This window comes from Dendrobates tinctorius, unplaced genomic scaffold (assembly GCF_039654945.1).
Source record: "Dendrobates tinctorius isolate UK_male_01 unplaced genomic scaffold, ASM3965494v1 ptg000326l, whole genome shotgun sequence".
Lineage (NCBI taxonomy): Eukaryota > Metazoa > Chordata > Amphibia > Anura > Dendrobatidae > Dendrobates > Dendrobates tinctorius.
The window spans coordinates 822210-846077 of NW_027361993.1; the positions used below are offsets into that span (position 1 = coordinate 822210).

A 23868-nucleotide genomic window follows, 5' to 3' on the forward strand; every position below is an offset into this window, starting at 1 on the left:
TTCCTTTCGTACTGCGCTACAGTCAAGGTTTTGACCTGCTTGTTTGACTATTCTGCTGCCACCCGTGGTAGCCTCACTGCTGCACTGCAGGCCTGCTCTGTTTAAGTGCAGCCCTGCTTCCACTCTACTGACATCTAGTGAAGCCTGCACCTACCTGCATTGTAGCAGCATGACAACATCATCTACTGCAGCTCCCACTACACAGCACATCTACTGCAGCTATCATTACACAGCAGATCATCTAATGCAGCTCTCACTGCACACCACATCATCTACTGCAGCTTTTATTACATAGCATGTCATTTACAGCAGCTCTTACTAAACAGCACATCATCTGAAGCAGGTTAAATAAAACAGCCTGTATTATAATGCAAGTCACGCTATACAGTTGAGGTTCTGCATAATGTGATTTGAAAAAGATCGCATTCTACTTTTAAATCACATGACATAGCACAAAGTCTATTGAATGTCAGAATCTACAGCAGATCACACTAAGCAGCACAATATTTACTGCCGGTCACACTACACAGCACATCAGCTGCACACTACATACCCTTTTCTCACGGGGCATTGATGCAGAGCAGGACAAAGACATTCCCCAGAGAATCACGTGAGCCACGCCCTCTTTGTAAAAATCATATGAATTAGCAATAAATAAAGAAAAAAACAAACAAAAAAAAACAGAATACTTAAGGATGTAGGAGCAATAACATAAGAACAAAAATTGAAAACTTTTGACGGGGTGACAGGTCCTCTTTTCCATGCCTTTTAACTTTCCGAATGAAAGAAGAAACATTTTGTATTGGCCACAGCCACAGGCAAACTGACAATAAGACAGGTCATGAATGCCATTAACATGTCATTTTAATCAAAAATAATTATCGACACACAAAACTGACACCATATACCATCGAAACATGACATCATAGCAATCTGAAAAGAACATACATTGCTATATAATTATTTCTCTTCTACAGAAAGCCTGAGACAACATGTAGCACAATTATATAGATTTAAATTTATATATATTTTATATATATACTTTTATTTTTCTTTAACAAAATTACATAGCCTTTGTATTTATAGTTCTCTAAAACGAATCACTTTCAAGCAACCATCTGATGTGTGAAAATGACAAGTTCTGAAATTTTAATAGTTTCTGTAAAAAAATAATGAGCTTTGCGTAGATTTTTAGGTAACAGGTGCCATTATTAAGATATATATATTATATAATATATATATATATATATCTCATGTCATCTATGCGTTCATTGACTTCATTAAACACAATCTGCATTGAACATACTTGCCAACACCCCTTAATATTCTGTAATAACTGGAGTTAAAAAGTAATTTGCAGTGAAAACTGGCATTTCTGTATTATTTGGGAGCACTACCGAATTGTTTGGTGGGGCACAAAATGTCTGGTGATAACATTACTGTGTTCCAGATTTCTGAACAACAAAAGTATACCATGAGTCAACGCTGAAGAATATATTTTTAGTTATAGAATTGGTGTCTTTTTTAGCATTAGAACAAGGGGAACTCCATTTTTTAATTTTCGTTCCCATTAATTGGACTAAAACATTTCAGGCAAAGCTGTTAATCTGTGGCGTGTCAAGTGCAGACCTTTCAAAAAAAAACTTTACAATTGGGTTCTGCATAATTTATCATTGCATCTAATAAAAAAATAGCAATAATAATGAAAATTCATTTGAAAAACTGCTGTGCAGTGGTAGAATCACACACACCACCTATGGGCTACAGGAAGAGATGATGACAAAGTTAGGAAGTAACTTTTAAATTGTGTCATCTTCTAGTGGCCAACCTTACACGGGGAGTTGATAAATACCTTTGTAGCTTTCCCATGAATGTTTTGTTTTAAATGTTTATGAAAATGTGAAATGAAAGCAGCACAGACATACAACATAATATCAAAAGCCAAGATAACTTGAGAAAAAAATACATCTTCTTGGAACTAGTCTTTGAAACCTGACAGCAGAATTTTTTTTTATAACAGTCAAGCCATTAAAACAGTCTTTTCTATCATAACTTTCTCCATGCGACATATGGCATAAAACTACACTTGCGGTAGTGTTATAGAAACCCTAAACCAGTATGCCTGCCACCTTTCCTTGTCCCTGACTTGCTACACACACCATGGCTCTGACCTAATCAGAGGGAAATACCAGGCACATCATTGGCAAAATTTATAAGCCAGCCCAGTAGACATTTTTAGCTTGATTTTTGAAGATTAAGACTTGAGACTACCAAACTCGGCATCTTTCTACAGGGTGCATTGTGGTGCCTTTCTTGCAGTTAAATTCTTCAGAGAAAGCTTCAAAGTTGTGTAAGGATCCCATCACCCTGAAATGACAACATAATTAGAAGTGTGAATGGTTTTGGAGTCATGGTCTAAAATAAAAATAAAAAACAATAATGTTGCTCAGTAATAGAGATGACTGGATTTATTCACCTAGAATTGATTTCTTTTAAAAGGCTACAAAAATTCATATTTTGCAAAATATAGATATTTTTATTCTCTCCATGTTGCTACCATTTTACTGAGCCATAAAGGTCAGAGCAACAGGTTAAAAAAGCAAATACCTCACCTGTTCTGCCACCCTTTCAGCCAACTGTCTGGTCTTCTGCATCTCCTCTTTTTTCCTTTCCTCGTCTCATTTATCATCTACAACCTGCTTCACTCTTTGCTGGCATTTCCACCACTGACTAGACCACTGACTTCACTGAACTCCATGCCAACGTGAGACATGTAACGTCATGATGTAATCAGAACCACGGGAGACATACATAGTAATGTTTAACGTGCACCTCGATGGAAAAAGTCTCAGAGGCCTAATCGATGCTGGAAGCTACGACATAGAGTGAAACAGGCCAAAGAAGATACATGCAATGGAGAAAGGTAAAAATAAGAATGGATGGACCATAAGGTGATCTGCAGGAGTGGTAGGATGGCTAAGAAGTAATGTGAGTACTATTATTATTTTATTTTTTACATTCTGTGTTGTGAAGAGCCAACAGAACATAATATGGAAAATAAATGCATGTTGACTAACTTTAATGCAAATCTAATTTCCCTGATAAATTCACGTGATTTGTCAAATTCGAATCTTGGCAGATCTGATCATCTGTACTCACTATCAATCCCCTTGACTCCGCCGTAGCGCTTCTCAGGTCTCCTGCTTGTCTCCTTATTTTCTCTTCTAGCAGGAATAGCTCATGACCACTGCAGCCATTGAGTGCCTGCAAGAGTGATTACTGTCTGTTTGCAGTGGTCATGAATGATCTGTCCTGCAGAATGAGGAAGCAAAGGAGACCAGTGTACAGCTATAAAGAAGTGTGAGGAATTGGTACTTGAGTGAAGTTCTTTTAATATTTTTTATGATACAAAGCATGGTTTCAAGGGAAAAAGAGATGACAACTCTGTCATAATTAACCCCTTAAGCCCCAAGGGTGGTTTGCACGTTAATGACCAGGCCAATTTTTACAATTCTGACCACTGTCCCTTTATGAGGTAATAACTCTGAAATGCTTCCATGGATCCCGGTGATTCTGACATTGTTATCTCGTGACATATTGTACTTCATGTTAGTGGTAAAATTTCATTCAAATAACTTACGTTTATTTGTGAAAAAAACGGAAATTTGGCGAAAATTTTGAAAATTTCGCAATTTTCCAACTTTGAATTTTTATGCCCTTAAATCACAGAGATACGGCACATAAAAAACTTGATAAGTAACATTTCCCACATGCTTACTTTACATCAGCAGAATTTTGAAACCAAAATTTTTTTTGTTAGGAAGTTATAAGGGTTAAAAATTGAACAGCGATTTCTCATTTTTGCAACACCATTTTATTTTTACAGACCACATCACATTTGAAGCCACTTTGAGACCCCTCAAAATACCCAAAAGTGACACCATTCTAAAAACTGCACCCCTTAAGGTGCTCAAAACCACATTCAAGAAGTTTATTAACCCTTTAGGTGCGTCACAGGAATTTTTTGAATATTTAAAAAAAATGAACATTTAACTTTTTTTCACTAAAAAAATACTTCAGGTTCAATTTTTTTTATTTTACCAAGGGTAACAGGAGAAATTGGACTGCAAAAGTTATTGTGCAATTTGTCCTGAGTACGCTGATACCTGATATGTGGGGGGAACCACTGTTTCGGCGCATGGCAGACCTCAGCAGGGAAGGAGCGCCGTTTGACTTTTTCAATGCAAAATTGGCTGGAATTCAGATCGGACGCCATGTCGCGTTTGGAGAGCCCCTGATGCACCTAAACAGTGGAAACCACCCACAGGTGACCCCATTTTTGAAACTAGACCCCCCAAGGAACTTATCTAGATATGTGGTGAGAACTTTAAACCCACAACGGCTTCACAGAAGTTTATAATGTACAGCGGTACAATTAAAAAATCATATTTTTTCCACAAAAATGATCTTTTCACCCCCAATTTTTATTTTCCCAAGGGTAACAGGTCCCTAAAAGTTATTGTGCAATTTGTCCTGAGTAAGCTGATACCCAATATGTGGGTGTAAACCACTATTTGGGCGCATGGCAGAGCTCTGAAGGGAAGCAGCGCCATTTGACGTTTTTGGCTGGAATTGAGATCGGAGACCATGTCGCGTTTGGAAAGCCCCTGATGTACCAAAACAGTAGAAACCCCCCACAAATGACACCATTTTGGAAACTAGACCCCCCAAGGAACTTATCTAGATGTGTGGTGAGCACTTTGAACCCCCCAGTGCTTCACAGAAGTTTATAACGCCCGGGCGTGAAAATACAAAAATCGTATTTTTTCCACAAACATGATCTTTTAGTCACCAATTTTTTCATTTTCCCAAGGGTACAAGGAGAAATTGGACCACAATAGTTGTTGTCCAATTTGTCCTGAGTACGCTGACACCCCATATGTGGGAGAAAACTACTGTATGGGCACACGTCGGGGCTCGGAAGGGAAGTAGTGACGTTTTGGAATGCAGACTTTGATGGAATGGTCTGAGGGTGTCATGTTGCTTTTGGAGAGCCCCTGATGTAACTAAACAGTGGAAACCCCCCCACAAGTGACCCCATTTTGGAAACTAGACCCCCTAAGGAACTTATCTAGATGTGTGGTGAGCACTTTGAACCCCCCAGTGCTTCACAGAAGTTTATAACGACCGGGCGTGAAAATAAAAATATCGTATTTTTTCAACAAACATCATCTTTTAGTCCCCATTATTTTTATTTTCCCAAGGGTAACAGAAGAAATTGGACCCCAGAAGTTGTTGTCCAATTTGTCCTGAGTACGCTGACACCCCATATGTGGGAGAAAACTACTGTATAGGCACACGTCGGGGCTCGGAAGGGAAGTAGTGACGTTTTGGAATGCAGACTTTGATGGAATGGTCTGCGGGTGTCATGTTGCCTTTGGAGAGCCCCTAATGTACCTAAACAGTGGAAACCCCCCACAAATGACCCCATTTTGGAAACTAGACCCCCTAAGGAACTTATCTAGATGTGTGGTGAGCACTTTGAACCCCCAAGGGCTTCACAGAAGTTTATAATGCCCAGGCATGAAAATAAAAAAAATCGTATTTTTTCCACAAACATGATCAATTAGTCTCCAATTTTTTTATTTTCCCAAGGGTAACAGGAGAAATTGGACGCCAACAGTTGTTGTCCAATTTGTCCTGAGTACACTGATACCTCATATGTGGGAGAAAACTACTGTATGGGCACACGTCGGGGCTCGGAAGGGAAGTAGTGACGTTTTGGAATACAGACTTTGATGGATTGGTCTGCGGGTGTCATGTGCTTTTGGAGAGCCCCTGATGTACCTAAACTATTGAAATTCCCCACAAGTGACCCCATTTTGGAAACTAGACCCCCCACGGAGCTTATCTAGATGTGTGGTGAGCACTTTGAACCCCCAAGTGCTTCACAGAAGTTTATATAACGCCTGGGCGTGAAAATAAAAAAATCTTTTTTTTTCAACAAAAATGATATTTTTGCCCCCAATTTTTTATTTTCCTAAGGGTAACAGGAGAAATTGGACCCCAAAAGTTGTTTTGCAATTTGTCCTGAGTATGCTGATACCCTATATATGGGGGTAAAACACTGTTTGGGCGCATGGCAGAGCTTGGAAGGGAAGGAGCACCATTTGACTTTTTCAACGCAGAATTGCCTGGAATTGAGATCAAACGCCATGTTGCATTTGGAGAGCACCTGATGTGCCCAAACAGTGGAAACCCCCCAATTATAACTCCAACCCTAACCCCAACACACCCCTAACCCTAATCTGTGCCCTAACCCTAGCCCTAACCCTAATGGGAAAATGGAAATAAATACTTTTTTTTATTTTATTATTTTTCCCTAACTAAGGGGGTGATAACGGGGGGTTTGATTTACTATTTATGGCGGTTTTTATGTTTGGCGGCTGTCGCACGCTAAAAGACACTTTTTATTGTAAAATAAGTTTTTGCATCACCACATATTGAGAGCTATAATTTTTCCGTATTTTGACCCACCGAGTCATGTGAGGTCTTATTCTTTGTGGGACGAGTTGACATTTTTATTGATACCATTTTCGGGCACGTGACATTTTTTGATCGCCTTTTAATCCGATTTTTGGGACGCAGAATGAACAAAAACCAGCGTTTCATGAATTTCTTTTGGGGGGTGCGTTTACACCGTTCCGCGTGCGGTAAAATTGATTAAGCGGTTTTATTCTTCGGGTCAGTATGGTTACAGCGATACCTCATTTAGGTGTTTTTTTTGTGTTTTGTCGTTTTTTTGCAATGAAAACAACTTTATATAAAAAATAATTATTTTTGCATCGCTTTATTCTGCGAGCTATAACTTTTTTATTTTTTTGTGGATGATGCTGTATGGCGGCTCATTTTTTGCGGGACAAGATGACGTTTTCAGCGGCACCATGGATATTTATATGCGTCTTTTTGATCGCGCGTTATTGCACTTTTTGTTCGGTTGTATGATAATAAATCATTATTTTTTGCTTCGTTTTTTATTTTTATTTTTTAAGGGTTCGCTAAAGGGGTTAACTAATGGGACAGTTTTATAGGGCGGGTCGCTACGGATGCGGCGATACCAAATATGTGTACTTTTATTGTTTGTTTTTTTTCAAAAAATGAACTTATTGGGGAATATTTTTTTATTTTTTTACTAATTTATTTAGCGATTTTTTTTTTAATTGTTTTTACACTTTTTTTTTTTTTACTTTATTACATAGTCCCAGGTGGGACATCATTGTCTTGTGACAGATCGCTGATCTGTCACATCACAGATCACTGTGACAGATCAGCAATCTGTCACAGGCAGTTCTGCAGACTTCCTCATGCCTGCGCTTTGCAGGCAGTGAGGAAGTCAGCTCCCTACAGGCCCCCGAAGGCCCCCGTTGCCATCTTGGATTTGGGGGCCTGTAGGGAAGGAGTCCCCCGCAGCAGCGCTGCACATTGCGCTGCCGTGGGGGGCTCAGGGAAGCACGGAGGGAGCCCCCTCCCTGCCGATGCTTCCCTTTAACCCCGGGACACCGCGATCGTGTTTGATCGCGGTGTACAAGGGATTAACGTGTCGGGGGCGGTCCGTGACTGCCCCTGACACATTGTGCCGGGTGTCAGCTGTGATAATCAGCTGACACCCGGCCGCGATCAGCGGCTTTCACCATGTGGGCGCCGCTGATCGCATTAGACGTACTATCCCGTCCTTGGGATTTAAGTCCCAGGGCACATGGACGGGATAGTACGTCTAATGGCAGAAAGGGGTTAATACATTTTATTGACTCACTTCTGAAGATGTTGCTATTAGAGCCAACAAGAGGGAATGTGGTTGTAATGGAAGTAAAAGTTCATTATTTAAGCCTACTCATCAAATATAAAAAAGAAAAGGTGAGATGTAAAAAACAGAGGCTAAAGAATAGGAAAAAAATGGAGAGGTAAAGAAAGAAGAATATATAGAGATGCTAAACAAAGAATCATTGAAATGGGATTATAGAATAAAATGGTGAAGAAAGAGAGTAACAGTAAAGAGGGGATAGAAGTAGACAAACAATATAAGAAAATGTGTAAGTAAAGTAAAGAAAAAGTGGAGGGGAGGGAATAGAAGCAAGAGAAAAACAAAAACAGTGGAAAAGAGATTCAAGAAAGAGCAACAATTAGGGGGTAGAAGAAGTAATGAAAGAAAAGAAGAGGAACACGAAGGAAGAGAAGGAAAAGAAGAATAACCTGAATAATAATATTTAATGCAGACATAAAAATACATACACAAGACAAAATCAAACTAGGTGATAAAAGATAAAGAGTAGACTGTATGGAGAATACAAATAAGATTAACCCCTTTAACCCCAAGGGTGGTTTGCACATTAATAACCGTGCCAATTTTTATAATTCTGACCACTATCCCTTTATAAGGTAATAACTCTGGAACGCTTCAACGGATCTTGGCGATTCTGAGAAAGTTTTCTCGTGACATATTGTACTTCAATTTAGTAGTAAAATTTCTTAGATATAACTTGTGTTTATGAAAAAAACAGAAATATGGCGAAAATTTTCAAACTTTGAATTGTTATGACCTTAAAACAGAGAAATGTGTCACACAATATGTCACACAAATAAATACTAAATAACATTTCCCACATGTCTACTTTACAGTTTTGGAAACAAAATTTTCTTTTGTTTTTTTCTGTAGGAATTCCGCAATTCTATGCCATGGGAAATGCATGAGAAATCTGCATTTGTAATTCCCGCAAAAAACTAGTGTTTTGCTAACGTAATTAGCTTGCAGAATGCTAGCGTTTCCCAAGCGATCTGTAGCATCGCTTGGAAAAATGATTGACTGGTTGGTCACACTCGTCAAGCATAGTGTTTGACAAGTGTGACCAACTTTTTATTATTGAGGCTGCCTATGCAGCATCAGTAGTAAAAGATAGGATGTAAAAAAATAATAAAAAAAATATTGTTATTCTCACCTTCCGACGGCCCCTGATCTCCTTCCCGCCTTTCACGCTCCAGGCCTTTCACCATGCTCCCGGCATCTTCCAGTAATGCTTTGCGCGAAGGACCTGCGATGACTTATACCACCGCTGTGCCCTGCGATTGGTGCAATCGATTCGATCGGCGATCGCTCCAATCCTGGGACTTTTAGCCGGTGCCTGGCAGTGCCAGGCACCGGCCTAGGATCGAGTACATCGGTACTCCGATCCTATCCTGGGACATCATTGTTTCAGTCAATCTGATTGGCTGAAACAATGAGAAAGGCTGTGATTGGCTGTTCAGTATTGAACAGCCAATCGCAGCGCTCTGGATGCCGGGGGGGTGGGATCGGAGCCCAGGATGATGACACCAACTTCCCTAAGGTAAGATGGTGTTGGAATTTTAATGCGATCACCGCGACACGGTATCGCATTAAAGGGCTTGACGTACTATCCCGTCCACGGTCATACGGGCCCGGGTAACGTGGACGGGATAGTACGTCAGATGTCAGAATGTGGTTAAATGGAAACAAAGAAGAAAAAATAAAAGGAGAAGAAAAATAAGCAATACTATAAGCAACAGAAAGAGGATAAGGCAAAGAAAAAGGAGGAAGAAAGGAAAATAGAAAGACAAAAAGTAGAAAGTAGGAGAGAGCTGAAAGAAAAACCACCAGAAAATGGAAAAAATAATGAACCGTACAAAAATCAGAAATAGAAGGAAACAAAGAGGAAAAAGAAACAAATGACAGATCGCAGGATGGAGGAAATAAATAGATGATTGTGATACTCATGGGCAATTACCAAACAAATTTAAAATCAGTGATAGTAAGAAAATAACTCACCTGTACTTAAATGGACTGTGAACATCTGTCTTTATCGAGTGCCTAGCGTACTCCGGTCGGTAAGATCCACACCATACCTGTATGTACAAGACATTTTACAGGATGCCAAGTTCTATCCCATTACTACAGTACAGTTACTAAATTACTACACTACCAAGTAATGTGGAATAAATATTAAAACCCAAATGCCCAAAATACTGCCAATTAATATAAATTAAGTAGCTATGCTCCATATTATAAAAAAGTACTGCCTAGTAATATGGAATAAGTAACAATACCCCATATTATGCCAACAATATTTCCAAATAATACAATCATGGCCGAAAGTGTTGGCACACTTGAAAATGTTCCAGAAAATGAAGTGTTTTTCCCACAAAATTATTGCAATTACAAATGTTTTGATATACACGTTCACTTCCTTTGTGTGTATTGGATCCCCACAAAAAAAACTGAAAAAAGTTAAATTGGACATCATTTCACGCAAAACCCCAAAAATGGTACTGACAAAATTGTTGGCACCTTTCCAAATTGTAGATAAACAACTTTTACTTTAAGTATTTGATGTTCGTTCTTGTTATTCATACAATTTTGGGGTAGATACAGTGTTTTGATCACCTGATATTGCATTTTATTGCAATGTTGTGGCGACCAAAAAAACGTAATTCTGGCGTTATGATTTTTTTTCTTGTTACACCTTTTACCGATTTGGATTAATTATTTTTATATTTTGATATAACGGGTGTTTCTGAACGCCACAATATCAAATGTGTATTTTTTATTTTGTTTTCATTGTTTTATGTTGAATGTAGGGTGATTTGAACTTTTAGAATTTGAATTTTTTTATATTTTTAAAAACTTTTTTTCTACTTTTTACTTGCTTCAATAGTCTCCAAGGAGTCTTGAAGCTGCGATTTTATAATCGCTTGTGCTACACATAGCTTCAGCCCTGCAATATGTAGCAGAAATGCTCATCTGCTATGAACGCCGACCACTGGGGCCTAGCAGGACGGCAATGACAACCACAAGGGGTCCCTTGTAGATGCTGGTTGCCATGCCAACCCATCGGTGCTCCGCGATCATGTGACAGGTCTAATGACGCGCTTCTGGAGCAGCCATGTTAAATGCTGCTGTCGGAGATTGACAACGGCATTTAACATGCGATTCCACCTGTGGCTGTTAGGGGCACATATCAGAAAACATGCGAGCTCAGGGCCGAAGCCCGCATCAAACAGGGGGTTACAACATAGGTTGTAAAATAGTTAAGCTAAGGGTGCCAACAATTTTGTCGGGTCCATTTTTGGTGTTTTGTGTGAAATTATGCCCAGTTTGCCTTTTTTTTTTTTTTTTATGTTGTTCTAATACACATGAAGGAAATAAACATCTGCAAACAAGCATGTTTAATTCTAATAATTTTTTGTAAGACATACTTCATTTTCTGGCGCAATTTCAAGCATGCCAAAAGTTTTGGCCAGGAATCTACAAGTAACAAAACCCTATATTATACCAACAGTACTGCCCAGTAATATGGAATAAGATATACAATACCACAATACCCCATACTATACCTATGGTACTACATTGTAATATTATGTGTTTATAACCCATTAACCCATATTATAGCAGAAGTATTGCCTTAGTGATATTGAAAAAAATGTATAAGCAATAGTAGATTAATAGTGCAGTCTAGTAATATACAGGTGCTTCTCACAAAATTAGAATATAATCAAACATTTTATTTATTTCAGTTCTTCAATACAAAAAGTGAAATATAGAGCCATTACAAACAGAGTGATCTATTTCAAGTGTTTATTTCTGTTAATGTTGATTGTGGCTTACAGCCAATGAAAACCCAAAAGTCATTATCTCAGAAAACTAGAATACTTTATAACACCAGCTTGAAAAATTATTTTAAAATCCAAAATGTTGGCCTACTGTATGTTCAGTAAATGCACTCAGTACTTGGTCGGGGCTCCTTTTGCATCAATTACTGCATCAATGCAGCATGGCATGGAGGCTATCAGCCTGTGGCACTGCTGAGGTGTTATGGAAGCCCAGGTTGCTTTGATGGCAGTCTTCAGCTTGTATGCATTGTTGGGTCTGGTGTCTCTCATCTTCCTTTTGACAATTCCCCATAGATTCTCTATGGGGTTAAGGTCAGGAGAGTTTGCTTGACAATCAAGCTCGCTGATACTGTTCTTTTTAAACCAGGTATTGGTACTTTTGGCAGTGTGGACAGGTGCAAAGTCTTGCTGGAGAATAAAATTTCCATCTCCAAAATGCTTGTCGGCAGAGCATGAAGTGCTATAAAATTTCCTGGTAGATGGCTGCGCTGACTTTGGTCTTGATAAAACAAAGTGGACCTACACCAGCAGATGACATGGCTCCCCAAACCATCACTGATTGTAGAAACTTTACACTAGACCTCAAGCAGCTTGGATTTTGGTCTCTCCACTCTTCCTCCAGGCTCTGGGACCTTGATTTCCAAATTAAATGCAAAATTTACTTTAATCTGTAAGCAACGCCTTGGTCTACTTAGCAACAGTCCAGTTCTTTTTCTCTTTGGCCCAGGTAAGACGCTACTGGCGTTGTCTATTGGTCATGAGTGGCTTGACACAAGGAATGCGACACTTGTTGCCCATGTCCTGGATAAGTCTGTGTGTGTTGGCTCTTGAAGCAATGACTCCAGCAGCAGTACACTCCTTGTAAATCCCCCCCCTCAATTTTTAATGACCTTTTCTTAACAATCCTTTCAAGGCTGCAGTTAACACAGTTGCTTGTGTACCTTTTTCCACCACACTTTTTCCTTTCACTCAACTTTCCATTAATATGGTTGGATACAGCACTCTATGAACAGCCAACTTCTTTGGCAATGACCTTTTGTGGCTTACTCTTCTTGTAGAGTGTGTCAATGACTGCTTTCAGGACATCTGTCATGTCATTTGTCTTCCTCATAATTGTGGAGCATTCCTTAATTGACTAAGGGATGTTTGTTTATAAATGCTTAGGAAGCCTTTGCAGGTGTTTTTGTTAATTATTCTAATTTACTGAGATAGTGACTTTCGAGTTTCCATTGGCTGTAAGCCATAATCATCAACATTAACAGAAATAAACACTTTGCATTGAAGAACTGAAATTAACTTCTTGATGAAATTCTAATTTTGTGAGAAGCACTTGTAAAACATTTATATAATGTACATATATACAGTTTGTGTGTGTGTGTATATGTATATGTATATATATATATATATATATATACACTCACTGGCCACTTTATTAGGTACACCTGTCCAACTGTGTGTTAAGACTTAATTTCTAATCAGCCAATCACATGGCGGCAACTCAGTGCATTTAGGCATGTAGACATGGTCAAGACAATCTCCTGCAGTTCAAACCGAGCATCAGTATGGGGAAGAAAGGTGATTTGAGTGCCTTTGAACGTGGCAAGATTGTTGGTGCCAGAAGGGCTGGTCTGAGTATTTCAGAAACTGCTGATCTACTGGGATTTTCACGCACAACCATCTCTAGGGTTTACAGAGAATGGTCCGAAAAAGAAAAAAAATCCAGTGAGCGGCAGTTCTGTGGCCGGAAATGCCTTGTTGATGCCAGAGGTCAGAGGAGAATGGGCATACTGGTTCGAGCTGATAGAAAGGCAACAGTGACTCAAATTGCCACCCGTTACAACCAAGGTAGGCAGAAGAGCATCTCTGAACGCACAGTGCGTCGAACTTTGAGGCAGATGGGCTACAGCAGCAGAAGACCACACTGGGTACCACTCCTCTCAGCTAAGAACAGGCATCTGATGGCTACTTTCAGCAGGATAATGCGCCATGTCATAAAGCTCAAATCATCTCAGATTGGTTTCTTGAACATGACAATGAGTTCACTGTACTCAAATGGCCTCCTCAGTCACCAGATCTCAATCCAATAGAGCATCTTTGGGATGTGGTGGAATGGGAGATTCGCATCAGGGATGTGCAGCCGACAAATCTGCGCCAACTGTGTGATGCCATCATGTCAATATGGTCCAAAATCTCTGAGGAATGCTTCCAGCACCTTGTTGAATCTCTGCCACGAAGAATTGAGGCAGTTCTGAAGGCAAAAGGGGGTCCAACCCGTTACTAGCATGGTGTACCTAATAAAGTGGCCAGTGAGTGTATAATATATATAGTTGTGCCCGAAAGTTTACATACCCCGGCAGAATTTTTGTTTTCTTGGCCTCTTTTCAGAGAATATGAATGATGACACCAAAACTTTTTCTCCACTCATGGTTAGTGGTTGTGTGAAGCAATTTATTGTTAAACTACTGTGTTTTCTCTTTTTCAAATCCTAATGACACCCAAAACATCCATATGGCCATGATCAAAAGTTCACATAACCAATTTCTTAATACTGGGTATTGCCCCCTTTGAAATCAATGACAGCTTGAAGTCTTTTGTGGTAGTTGTGGATGAGGTTCTTTATTTTCTCAGATGGTAAAGCTGCCCACTCCTCTTGCAAAAAGGCTCCAGTTCCTGTAAATTCCTGGGCTGTCTAGCATGAACTGCACACTTGAGATCTCCCTAGAATGGCTCAATGATATTGAGGTCAGGAAACTGAGATAGCCACTCCAGAACCTTCACTTTGTTCTGCTGAAGCCAATGACAGGTCGACTTGGCCTTTTGAGGACAACTGTATATTTATATTTACGGATTCTGCCCATTGGTAGAGCTCACACAAGCATGCAGTTTCTAGTCCAACATGATGATTTATTAACTCCATAAACTTTCAGCAGAAAGTAATAATAAAACAAAGAGTCCAGAGTCCATACAGCAGTATTAGAAAGAGCGGTTCAGATGCTCAATACTTGGCCTCTTGCAGAGTCTAAGCAACTTACACAGGTCCTTCACCTTGCATACCCAGACGCAAATACCAGAGGTATTTAGACCTATAGTCCCAGACAAGAAATAAACAACTCAGCTGCCCTTTAAAACCAGCTGCACCTCCTGGATTGGAGGTAAGGAATAACTAATTTCGCTCATCTCATCATTCTTAACTAATCTGGACCCATATATTTTTCCTATTAACCTTCTCAGAACCTTCTATCCAGGATTCTGTCAGCTGCTTGTCTACAATATTCAGCGGGAAAAATAAGTATCTGATACAATGCCAATTTTGCAACTTTTCTCACCTACAAAAGAATGGATAGGTCTGTAATTTTTATCTTAGGTACACTTCAACTTTGAGAGACAGAATCTTAAAATAAAATCCAGAAAATCAGATTGTATTATTTTTACATAATCAATGTGTATTTTATTGCATGAAAAAAGTATTTGATACAATAGAAAAACAGAGCAATATTTGGTACAGAAACCTTTGTTTGCAATTACAGAGATTACCTGTTTTCTGTAGTTCTTGACCAAGTTTGCACACACTGCAGCAAGGATTATGTCCAATTTCTCCATACAGATTTTCTCCAGATTTCAGGGCTGTCGCTGGGCAACATTGAGTTTCAGCTCCATCCAAAGATTTTCTATTGGGTTCAGGTTTGGAGTTGGGCTCAGCCACTCTATGACTGTTAAATGCTTCTTACAGAGCCACTCCTTTGTTGCCCTGGCTGTGTGTTTTGAGTCACTGATATGCTGGAGGAGCCAGCCACAACACATCTTCAGTGCTCTTAATGAGGGAAGGCGGTTGATGGCCAAAATCGCACAATATTAGACCCCATTCATCCTCCCTTCAATATGTTGCATTCGTCCTGTCATCTTTGCAGAAAAGCACCCCCACAGTATGATGTTTTCCCCACCATGCTTCATGGTTGGGAAGGTATACTTGGGGTTGTACTAATCCTTCTTCCAAACCAGGCAAATGGAGTTGATTCCAAAAAGTTCTGTTTTAGTCTTGTCTGACCACATGACTTTCTCCCAAGCCTCCTCTGCATCATCCTGTACTGGAGTGAGCAGGGGGACCTTACATACCCTGCAGGATTTTAATCCATGACAGTGTAGTGTGTTACTAGTGGTAATGTTTGAGACTGTGGTCCCAGCTCTCTTCAGGTCATTGACCAGGTCCTCCCATGTAGTTCTGGGCTGATACCTGACTTTTCTCAGAATCATCCTCACCCCACAAGGCAAAATCTTGCATGGAGCCTCAGACCAAGGAAGATTGATAGTCATCTTCTGTTTTTTACATTTTTTTTAATAATTGTGCCAACAGTTGTTGCCTTCTTACCAAGCTGTTTGCCTTTTGTCCCTGTTTTTGTCCCAATTTTGTCCGTGGTGTCCTTAGACAATGCTTTGGTCTTGGCCATGGTGGAGAATGTAGACAGGTGTCTTTTATACAGAAAATAAGTTCAAACAGGTGCAATTAATATCGGTAATGAGTGCAAAGTAGGAGGGCTTCTTAAATAAAAGCTAACAGGTCTGTGAGAGCAAGAATTCTTGTTGGTTGGTAGGTGATCAAACACTTGTTTCATGCAATTTAATTATTTAAAAATATAAAATGTGATTTTCTGTTTTTTATTTTTAGATTCTGTCTCTCACAGTTGAAGTGTACCTACGATAAAAATTACAGACCTCTCCACTCTTTGAAGGTGGGAAAACTTGCAAAAACGTCAGTGAATCACATACTTATTTTCCTCACTGTATATATAACAATTACCTACATTTCTCCAACAATACTGGGCATAACATGAAATAAGTAACAAAATCTGAAATTTTAGCTTTCATTTATAATATGGAAAAAAGTATCTGAAACCCATTTTAGATTACTACTTGTGCCTAGCAATATGGAAAAACAAGCTAGTATCCATATTATAGTAACAATACTGCCCGATGATATGGAATAGGCATCAATATCCCATGTTATACTAACAGTACTTTCTAGTAATATGAAATGTTTCTCTGACCAGCACTGCGTTAACAGTACTATTTTACTAAATAATAATATCTATAACCTATATTATACTAACAGTACTGCAAAAAGTTTATGTAAAGATCACCTGTGCAAAGTTCAGGAAAAAGAGCTGCTTGTGCGTCAGGTCCAGTCCGGGGAGCCTGGGCTCTTTGCCATGTCTCTCCACCCATTTCAGATATGCCTATAAGTCAACCATGAAGATGTAGTCATCTACACCATTATCATAAAATCGCAAGACTGTGACCAAACCATCAGTAAGACATGCTTTTGGAGAGTAGTTGTCTTGTATTTAGAGTAATATTTACAGCCGTAACTCTCGGGATTGCAATGGACCTAAGTTTTGTTTTGTACTGGGGCCCAGGAGCTTCAAGTAATACCTCTACTTTATATATTTAAGTCCTTAATATACAAAGGAGATAGGACTCTTGCAGGAGACCAACTGTTGTTAAAATTAAACAAAAAAAAATAAAAAAGACCAGTATACAGAGACCGAGCTTGGCAGCTGCCGACTCTGTAACTAACTCGTCATGAAGATTGCAGATTTGACCACATTAAATAGTGACTCACTTCCTAAAAACCGTGAAGAACATGAATTATTGTGACATTTCAATGTCAGAGCTTTGCAATCCTCCATCCATTTCCACCGGCAATAACAGGGTTGAAGAAAAAAAAACACCTCATCATAGTTTACCTTGTAAGCCTGTCGGACTCCGCCATTATCTGCAATATTTTCTCCTAGGGTAATGATACCACTTACCTAAAAAATGAGAAATCATGAATTTATATATTGTCTTCTACAAAGACTTGTCTTGGTTCTAAAATCACACGTTATATGGATGCTCTAATAAAAGGTTTCTGGTCAACGGATCAGTAAACGGGCAAAACAAAGACTCTCCCTTTCATTACCCAACTCTTGGTTTTGTTGGTTTGAATTAGTCAAATATGAAACTAAGGAATAAATTACACAAATATATTATTTTTTTAAAGAAGTGTGATTAAAATTGTACTTTATTTAAAATTTGACCCATTTAATCTTTGCCTCGTTTCCCCGTCATCTTTCCTTAGTTTTTCCCTTTTATTACATGTATTATGGTCTGGTGTGGTACACTATATGTGAATGATAATATTTAAACTTCCAGTATATATTATCTGTTAATCTTTTTAGTTTCCAAGTAGATTACCATTAGAGTTGAGCGAAACGGGTCGAAAAAATTCAAAAGTCGCCGACTTTTGGCAAAGTCGGGTTTCATGAAACGAAACCCGACCCTAGGATGAGGTCGGCCACGAGGTCGGCGACTTACGCGCCAAAGTCGCGTTTCAAAAGTTTGTTTTGCGCTCTTTTTCAGCCAATCAGGATCCACGGACACTGTGGGCAACGTGATGACATAGGCACGGGTCACCACCATCTTTCAGAAGGGCATGCAAGTGATTGGCTTGCTTTGGTGGGCGTCACAGGGGGTATAAAAGGGCGTGCACGCCGACCGCCATCTTACTTCTGCCGATCTTAGTATAGGGAGAGGTTGCTGCTGATTCTGTAGGGAGAGCGTTAGGCAGGGAAGAAGACAAAAAAACTGCTTCTGCTGCTAGCGATTTGGCCTGCACAACACACCAGTCACTGTGTGTGCAGTGCAAGGGGAGGCTATATAGTGGTGTATCAGTGGTGTTGGTTGTCGGGCTGCCTTTTAAGGCTTCCTGACAGGCTGGCATTGCTGTTTACCCACTGCTCCGCAAACTGCTTTTTTAAAAGCAATCCCAATTTTTTTTTTTTGGCCTGCTGAGAAGAAAAAAAAACTGCTTCTGCTGCTAGCAATTTGGCCTGCACAACACACCAGTCACTGTGTGTGCAGTGCAAGGGGAGGCTATATAGTGGTATATCAGTGGTGTTGGTTGTTGGGCTGCCTTTTAAGGCTTCCTGACAGGCTGGCATTGCTGTTTACCCACTGCTCCGCAAACTGCTTTTTTAAAAGCAATCCAATCTCCCTTATCCTCTAGTCACTTTTGTCACAGCTGTGCCATCGAGCCTGTCACATAGCGCTCAGATATTCATTGGGCCTCACACAATCCAAAAGTGTCCAGTGTCCAAAAGTGTGTGCAGAGATTCAAAATCTCCCTTATCCTCTAGTCACTTTTGTCACAGCTGTGCCATCGAGCCTGTCACATAGCGCTCAGATATCAGTGGGCCTCATACAATCCAAAAGTGTCCACTGTCCACAAGTGTGTGCAGAAATTCAAAATCTCCCTTATCCTCTAGTCACTTTTGTCACAGCTGTGCCATCGAGCCTGTCACATAGCGCTCAGATATCAGTGGGCCTCACACAATCCAAAAGTGTCCACTGTCCACAAGTGTGTGCAGAAATTCAAAATCTCCCTTATCCTCTAGTCACTTTTGTCACAGCTGTGCCATCGAGCCTGTCACATAGCGCTAGTGTTGAGCATTCCGATACCGCAAGTATCGGGTATCGGCCGATACTTGCTGTATCGGAATTCCGATACCGACTTCCGATATTTTTTCAATATCGGAATTCGGCATCGGAATCGGAAGTTCAGTTGATTGACAGCCTGACGTCATCATGATGCGCGGTGTGTGCGCATCATGATGCGCCGTCATTTCGGGCCTTCCGGGGGTCTCTGCCGGCCTGCCGGGGGGCTGTGCCGGCCTGCCGGGGGGCTGTGTGGACTGCCCGGGGTCTGTACCGGCCTGCCGGGGGGCTGTGCCGGCCTGCCGGTGGTCTGTGCACCCTGTGGGGGTCTGTACCGGCCTGCCGGGGGGCTGTGCCGGCCTGCCGGTGGTCTGTGCACCCTGTGGGGGTCTGTACCGGCCTGCCGGGGGGCTGTGCCGGCCTGCCGGTGGTCTGTGCACCCTGTGGGGGTCTGTACCGGCCTGCCGGGGGGCTGTGCCGGCCTGCCTGGGGGCTGTGCTGATGTCCGGGGGTCTGTGCAAGCATCGTCCGATGGGACTACAAGTCCCATCTGGCGATGCCTGCTACCATGACAGTGATTGACACATTAGCCAATGATGGGACAGTAGTAGTCCCATCATCCGGCTAATGTGTTAAATGTTAAAAAAAAAAAATACTACATACATACTACATGCTACATACATACTACATGCTACATACATACTACATATATACTACATACATACTACATACATGCTACATACATGCTACATACATGCTACATACATGCTGCATGCTACATACATACTACATACATACTACATACATACTACATGCATGCTACATGCATGCTACATACATACATGCATGCTACATACATACTACATGCATGCTACATACATACTACATGCATGCTACATACATACTACATGCTACATACATACCACATACATACTACATACTACATATATACTACATGCATGCTACATACATACTACATGCTACATACATACCACATACATGCTACATACATACTACATATATACTACATACATACATACTACATACATACTACATGCATACTACATGCATACTACATACATACTACATGCATGCTACATACATACTACATGCATGCTACATACATACTACATGCTACATACATACCACATACATACTACATACATACTACATATATACTACATGCATGCTACATACATACTACATGCTACATACATACTACATGCTACATACATACCACATACATGCTACATACATACTACATATATACTACATACATACTACATACATACTACATGCATGCTACATACATACTACATGCTACATACATACCACATACATACTACATACATACTACATGCTACATACATACTACATATATACTACATGCATGCTACATACATACTACATGCTACATACATACCACATACATACCACATACATGCTACATACATACTACATGCATACTACATGCATACTACATACATACTACATGCATGCTACATACATACTACATGCTACATACATACCACATACATACTACATACATACTACATACATACTACATGCTACATACATACTACATATATACTACATGCATGCTACATACATACTACATGCTACATACATACCACATACATACTACATACATGCTACATACATACTACATATATACTACATGCATGCTACATACATACTACATATATACTACATGCATGCTACATACATACTGCATGCTACATGCATGCTACATACATACTACATACATACTACATGCTACATACATACCACATATATACTACATACATACAATACATTCATACAATACATACATAGACATACAGTACATATAACATAGAGTAACATACTTACCAATACTTGTCACATTGTTCCCCGAAGCCATTGTCTTTTCCGGAATAAATATTAACATAACAAACCACAAAAATACTCACCCACGATCCGAAGCAGTCCACGAGTGTGTCCCACGACGATCTTGGGTAGAGAACTGCAGCATCAGATGATGCTGCCGTTCTCTACAGGCTGCAGGAATCCAATGACGGAAGGTAGGTATCCTTCCGCACTGTATTCCTCCGCCACTTAAAAAAAAAAAAGTCCCTAGTCTCACTTTATGCCATTGCTGTGTGGGATTTCCCACACAGCAATGGCATAAAGTGAGACTAGGGACTTTTTTTTTTTAAGTGGCGGAGGAATACAGTGCGGAAGGATACCTACCTTCCGTCATTGGATTCCTGCAGCCCGTAGAGAATGGCAGCATCATCTGATGCTGCAGTTCTCTACCCAAGATCGTCGTGGGACACACTCGTGGACTGCTTCGGATCGTGGGTGAGTATTTTTGTGGTTTGTTATGTTAATATTTATTCCGGAAAAGACAATGGCTTCGGGGAACAATGTGACAAGTATTGGTAAGTATGTTACTCTATGTTATATGTACTGTATGTCTATGTATGTATTGTATGAATGTATTGTATGTATGTAGTATATATGTGGTATGTATGTAGCATGTAGTATGTATGTAGTATGTATGTAGCATGCATGTAGCATGCAGTATGTATGTAGCATGCATGTAGTATATATGTAGTATGTATGTAGCATGCATGTAGTATATATGTATGAATGTATGTAGCATGTAGTATGTATGTAGTATGTATGTGGTATGTATGTAGCATGTAGTATGTATGTAGTATGTATGTAGCATGCATGTACTATGTATGTAGTATGTATGTAGTATATATGTAGTATGTATGTAGCATGTAGTATGTATGTAGCATGCATGTAGTATATATGTAGTATATATGTAGCATGTAGCATGTATGTAGTATGTATGTGGTATGTATGTAGCATGTAGTATGTATGTAGCATGCATGTAGTATATATGTAGTATGTATGTAGCATGTAGTATGTATGTAGTATGTATGTAGTATATATGTAGTATATATGTAGCATGTAGCATGTATGTAGTATGTATGTGGTATGTATGTAGCATGTAGTATGTATGTAGCATGCATGTAGTATATACGTAGTATGTATGTAGCATGTAGTATGTATGTAGCATGCATGTAGTATATATGTAGTATGTATGTAGCATGTAGTATGTATGTAGCATGCATGTAGTATATATGTAGTATGTATGTAGCATGCATGTAGTATATATGTAGTATGTAGCATGTAGTATGTATGTAGCATGCATGTAGTATATATGTAGTGTGTAGCATGTAGTATGTATGTAGCATGCATGTAGCATGTACTATGTATGTAGCATGCATGTAGTATATATGTGTTATGTATGTAGCATGTAGCATGCATGTAGCATGCATGTAGTATGTATGTAGTATGTATGTAGTATATATGTGGTATGTATGTAGCATGTAGTATGTATGTAGCATGTAGTATGTATGTAGCATGCAGTATGTATGTAGCATGCATGTAGTATATATGTAGTATGTATGTAGTATATATGTAGTATGTATGTTGCATGTAGTATTTATGTAGTATGAATGTAGCATGTATGTAGCATGTATGTAGTATGTAGTATGAATGTAGCATGTATGTAGTATGCATGTTGTATGTATGTAGCATGTAATTTTTTTTTTTTTTTTTTTACATTCAACACATTAGCCGGATGATAGGACTATTACTGTCCCATCATTGGCTAATGTGTCAATCACTGTCATGGTAGCAGGCATCGCCCGATGGGACTTGTAGTCCCATCGGACGATGCCTGCACAGACCCCCGAAGCCTGCACAGACCACTGGCAGGCCGGCACAGCCCCCCGGCAGGCCGGCACAGCCCCCCGGAGCCTGCACAGACCACCGGCAGGCCGGCACAGCCCCCCGGCAGGCCGGCACAGCCCCCGGAGCCTGCACAGCCCCCCGGCAGGCCGGCACAGCCCCCGGACAGGCCGGCACAGCCCACCGGAGCCTGCACAGACCACCGGCAGGCCGGCACAGCCCCCCGGCAGGCCGGCACAGACCACCGGAGCCTGCACAGACCCCCTGGCAGGCCGGCACAGCCCCCCGAAAGGCCCGTACAGACCCCAGAGAGGCTGTACAAGGGCAGGAAAGGGTTTTTCTTATTCCGATACCGGAAGTCCCATAGACTTGAATGGGACTTCCGGTATCGGAATCGGCGATACCGATACTTTTTTTAAAGATCGGCCGATACCATCCGATACGATACTTTGAAGTATCGGACGGTATCGCTCAACTCTACATAGCGCTCAGATATCAGTGGGCCTCACACAATCCAAAAGTGTCCAGTGTCCAAAAGTGTGTGCAGAGATTCAAAATCTCCCTTATCCTCTAGTCACTTTTGTCACAGCTGTGCCATCGAGCCTGTCACATAGCGCTCAGATATCAGTGGGCCTCACACAATCCAAAAGTGTCCAGTGTCCAAAAGTGTGTGCAGAGATTCAAAATCTCCCTTATCCTCTAGTCACTTTTGTCACAGCTGTGCCATCGAGCCTGTCACATAGCGCTCAGATATCAGTGGGCCTCACACAATCCAAAAGTGTCCAGTGTCCAAAAGTGTGTGCAGAGATTCAAAATCTCCCTTATCCTCTAGTCACTTTTGTCACAGCTGTGCCATCGAGCCTGTCACATAGCGCTCAGATATCAGTGGGCCTCACACAATCCAAAAGTGTCCACTGTCCACAAGTGTGTGCAGAAATTCAAAATCTCCCTTATCCTCTAGTCACTTTT

At 40.4% G+C, this 23868-nt stretch overlaps 1 protein-coding gene across 2 annotated transcripts in view; it reads right to left on the reverse strand.

Moving 5' to 3' along the window:
• Positions 1-846: 846 nt before the first annotated feature.
• MMEL1 (membrane metalloendopeptidase like 1) overlaps positions 847-23868 on the reverse strand; it is a 742661-nt gene continuing 719639 nt past the window's right edge. For both annotated transcript variants that reach the window (XM_073561692.1, XM_073561691.1), the window contains exons 20-23: positions 17421-17486; positions 16815-16910; positions 9839-9915; positions 847-2367 (exon numbers count right to left, since the gene is read on the reverse strand). In XM_073561692.1, coding sequence (XP_073417793.1) covers positions 2268-2367; positions 9839-9915; positions 16815-16910; positions 17421-17486 — 339 coding nt within the window. In that variant the 3' untranslated portion in view covers positions 847-2267. The remainder of the gene's footprint in view (positions 2368-9838; positions 9916-16814; positions 16911-17420; positions 17487-23868) is intronic.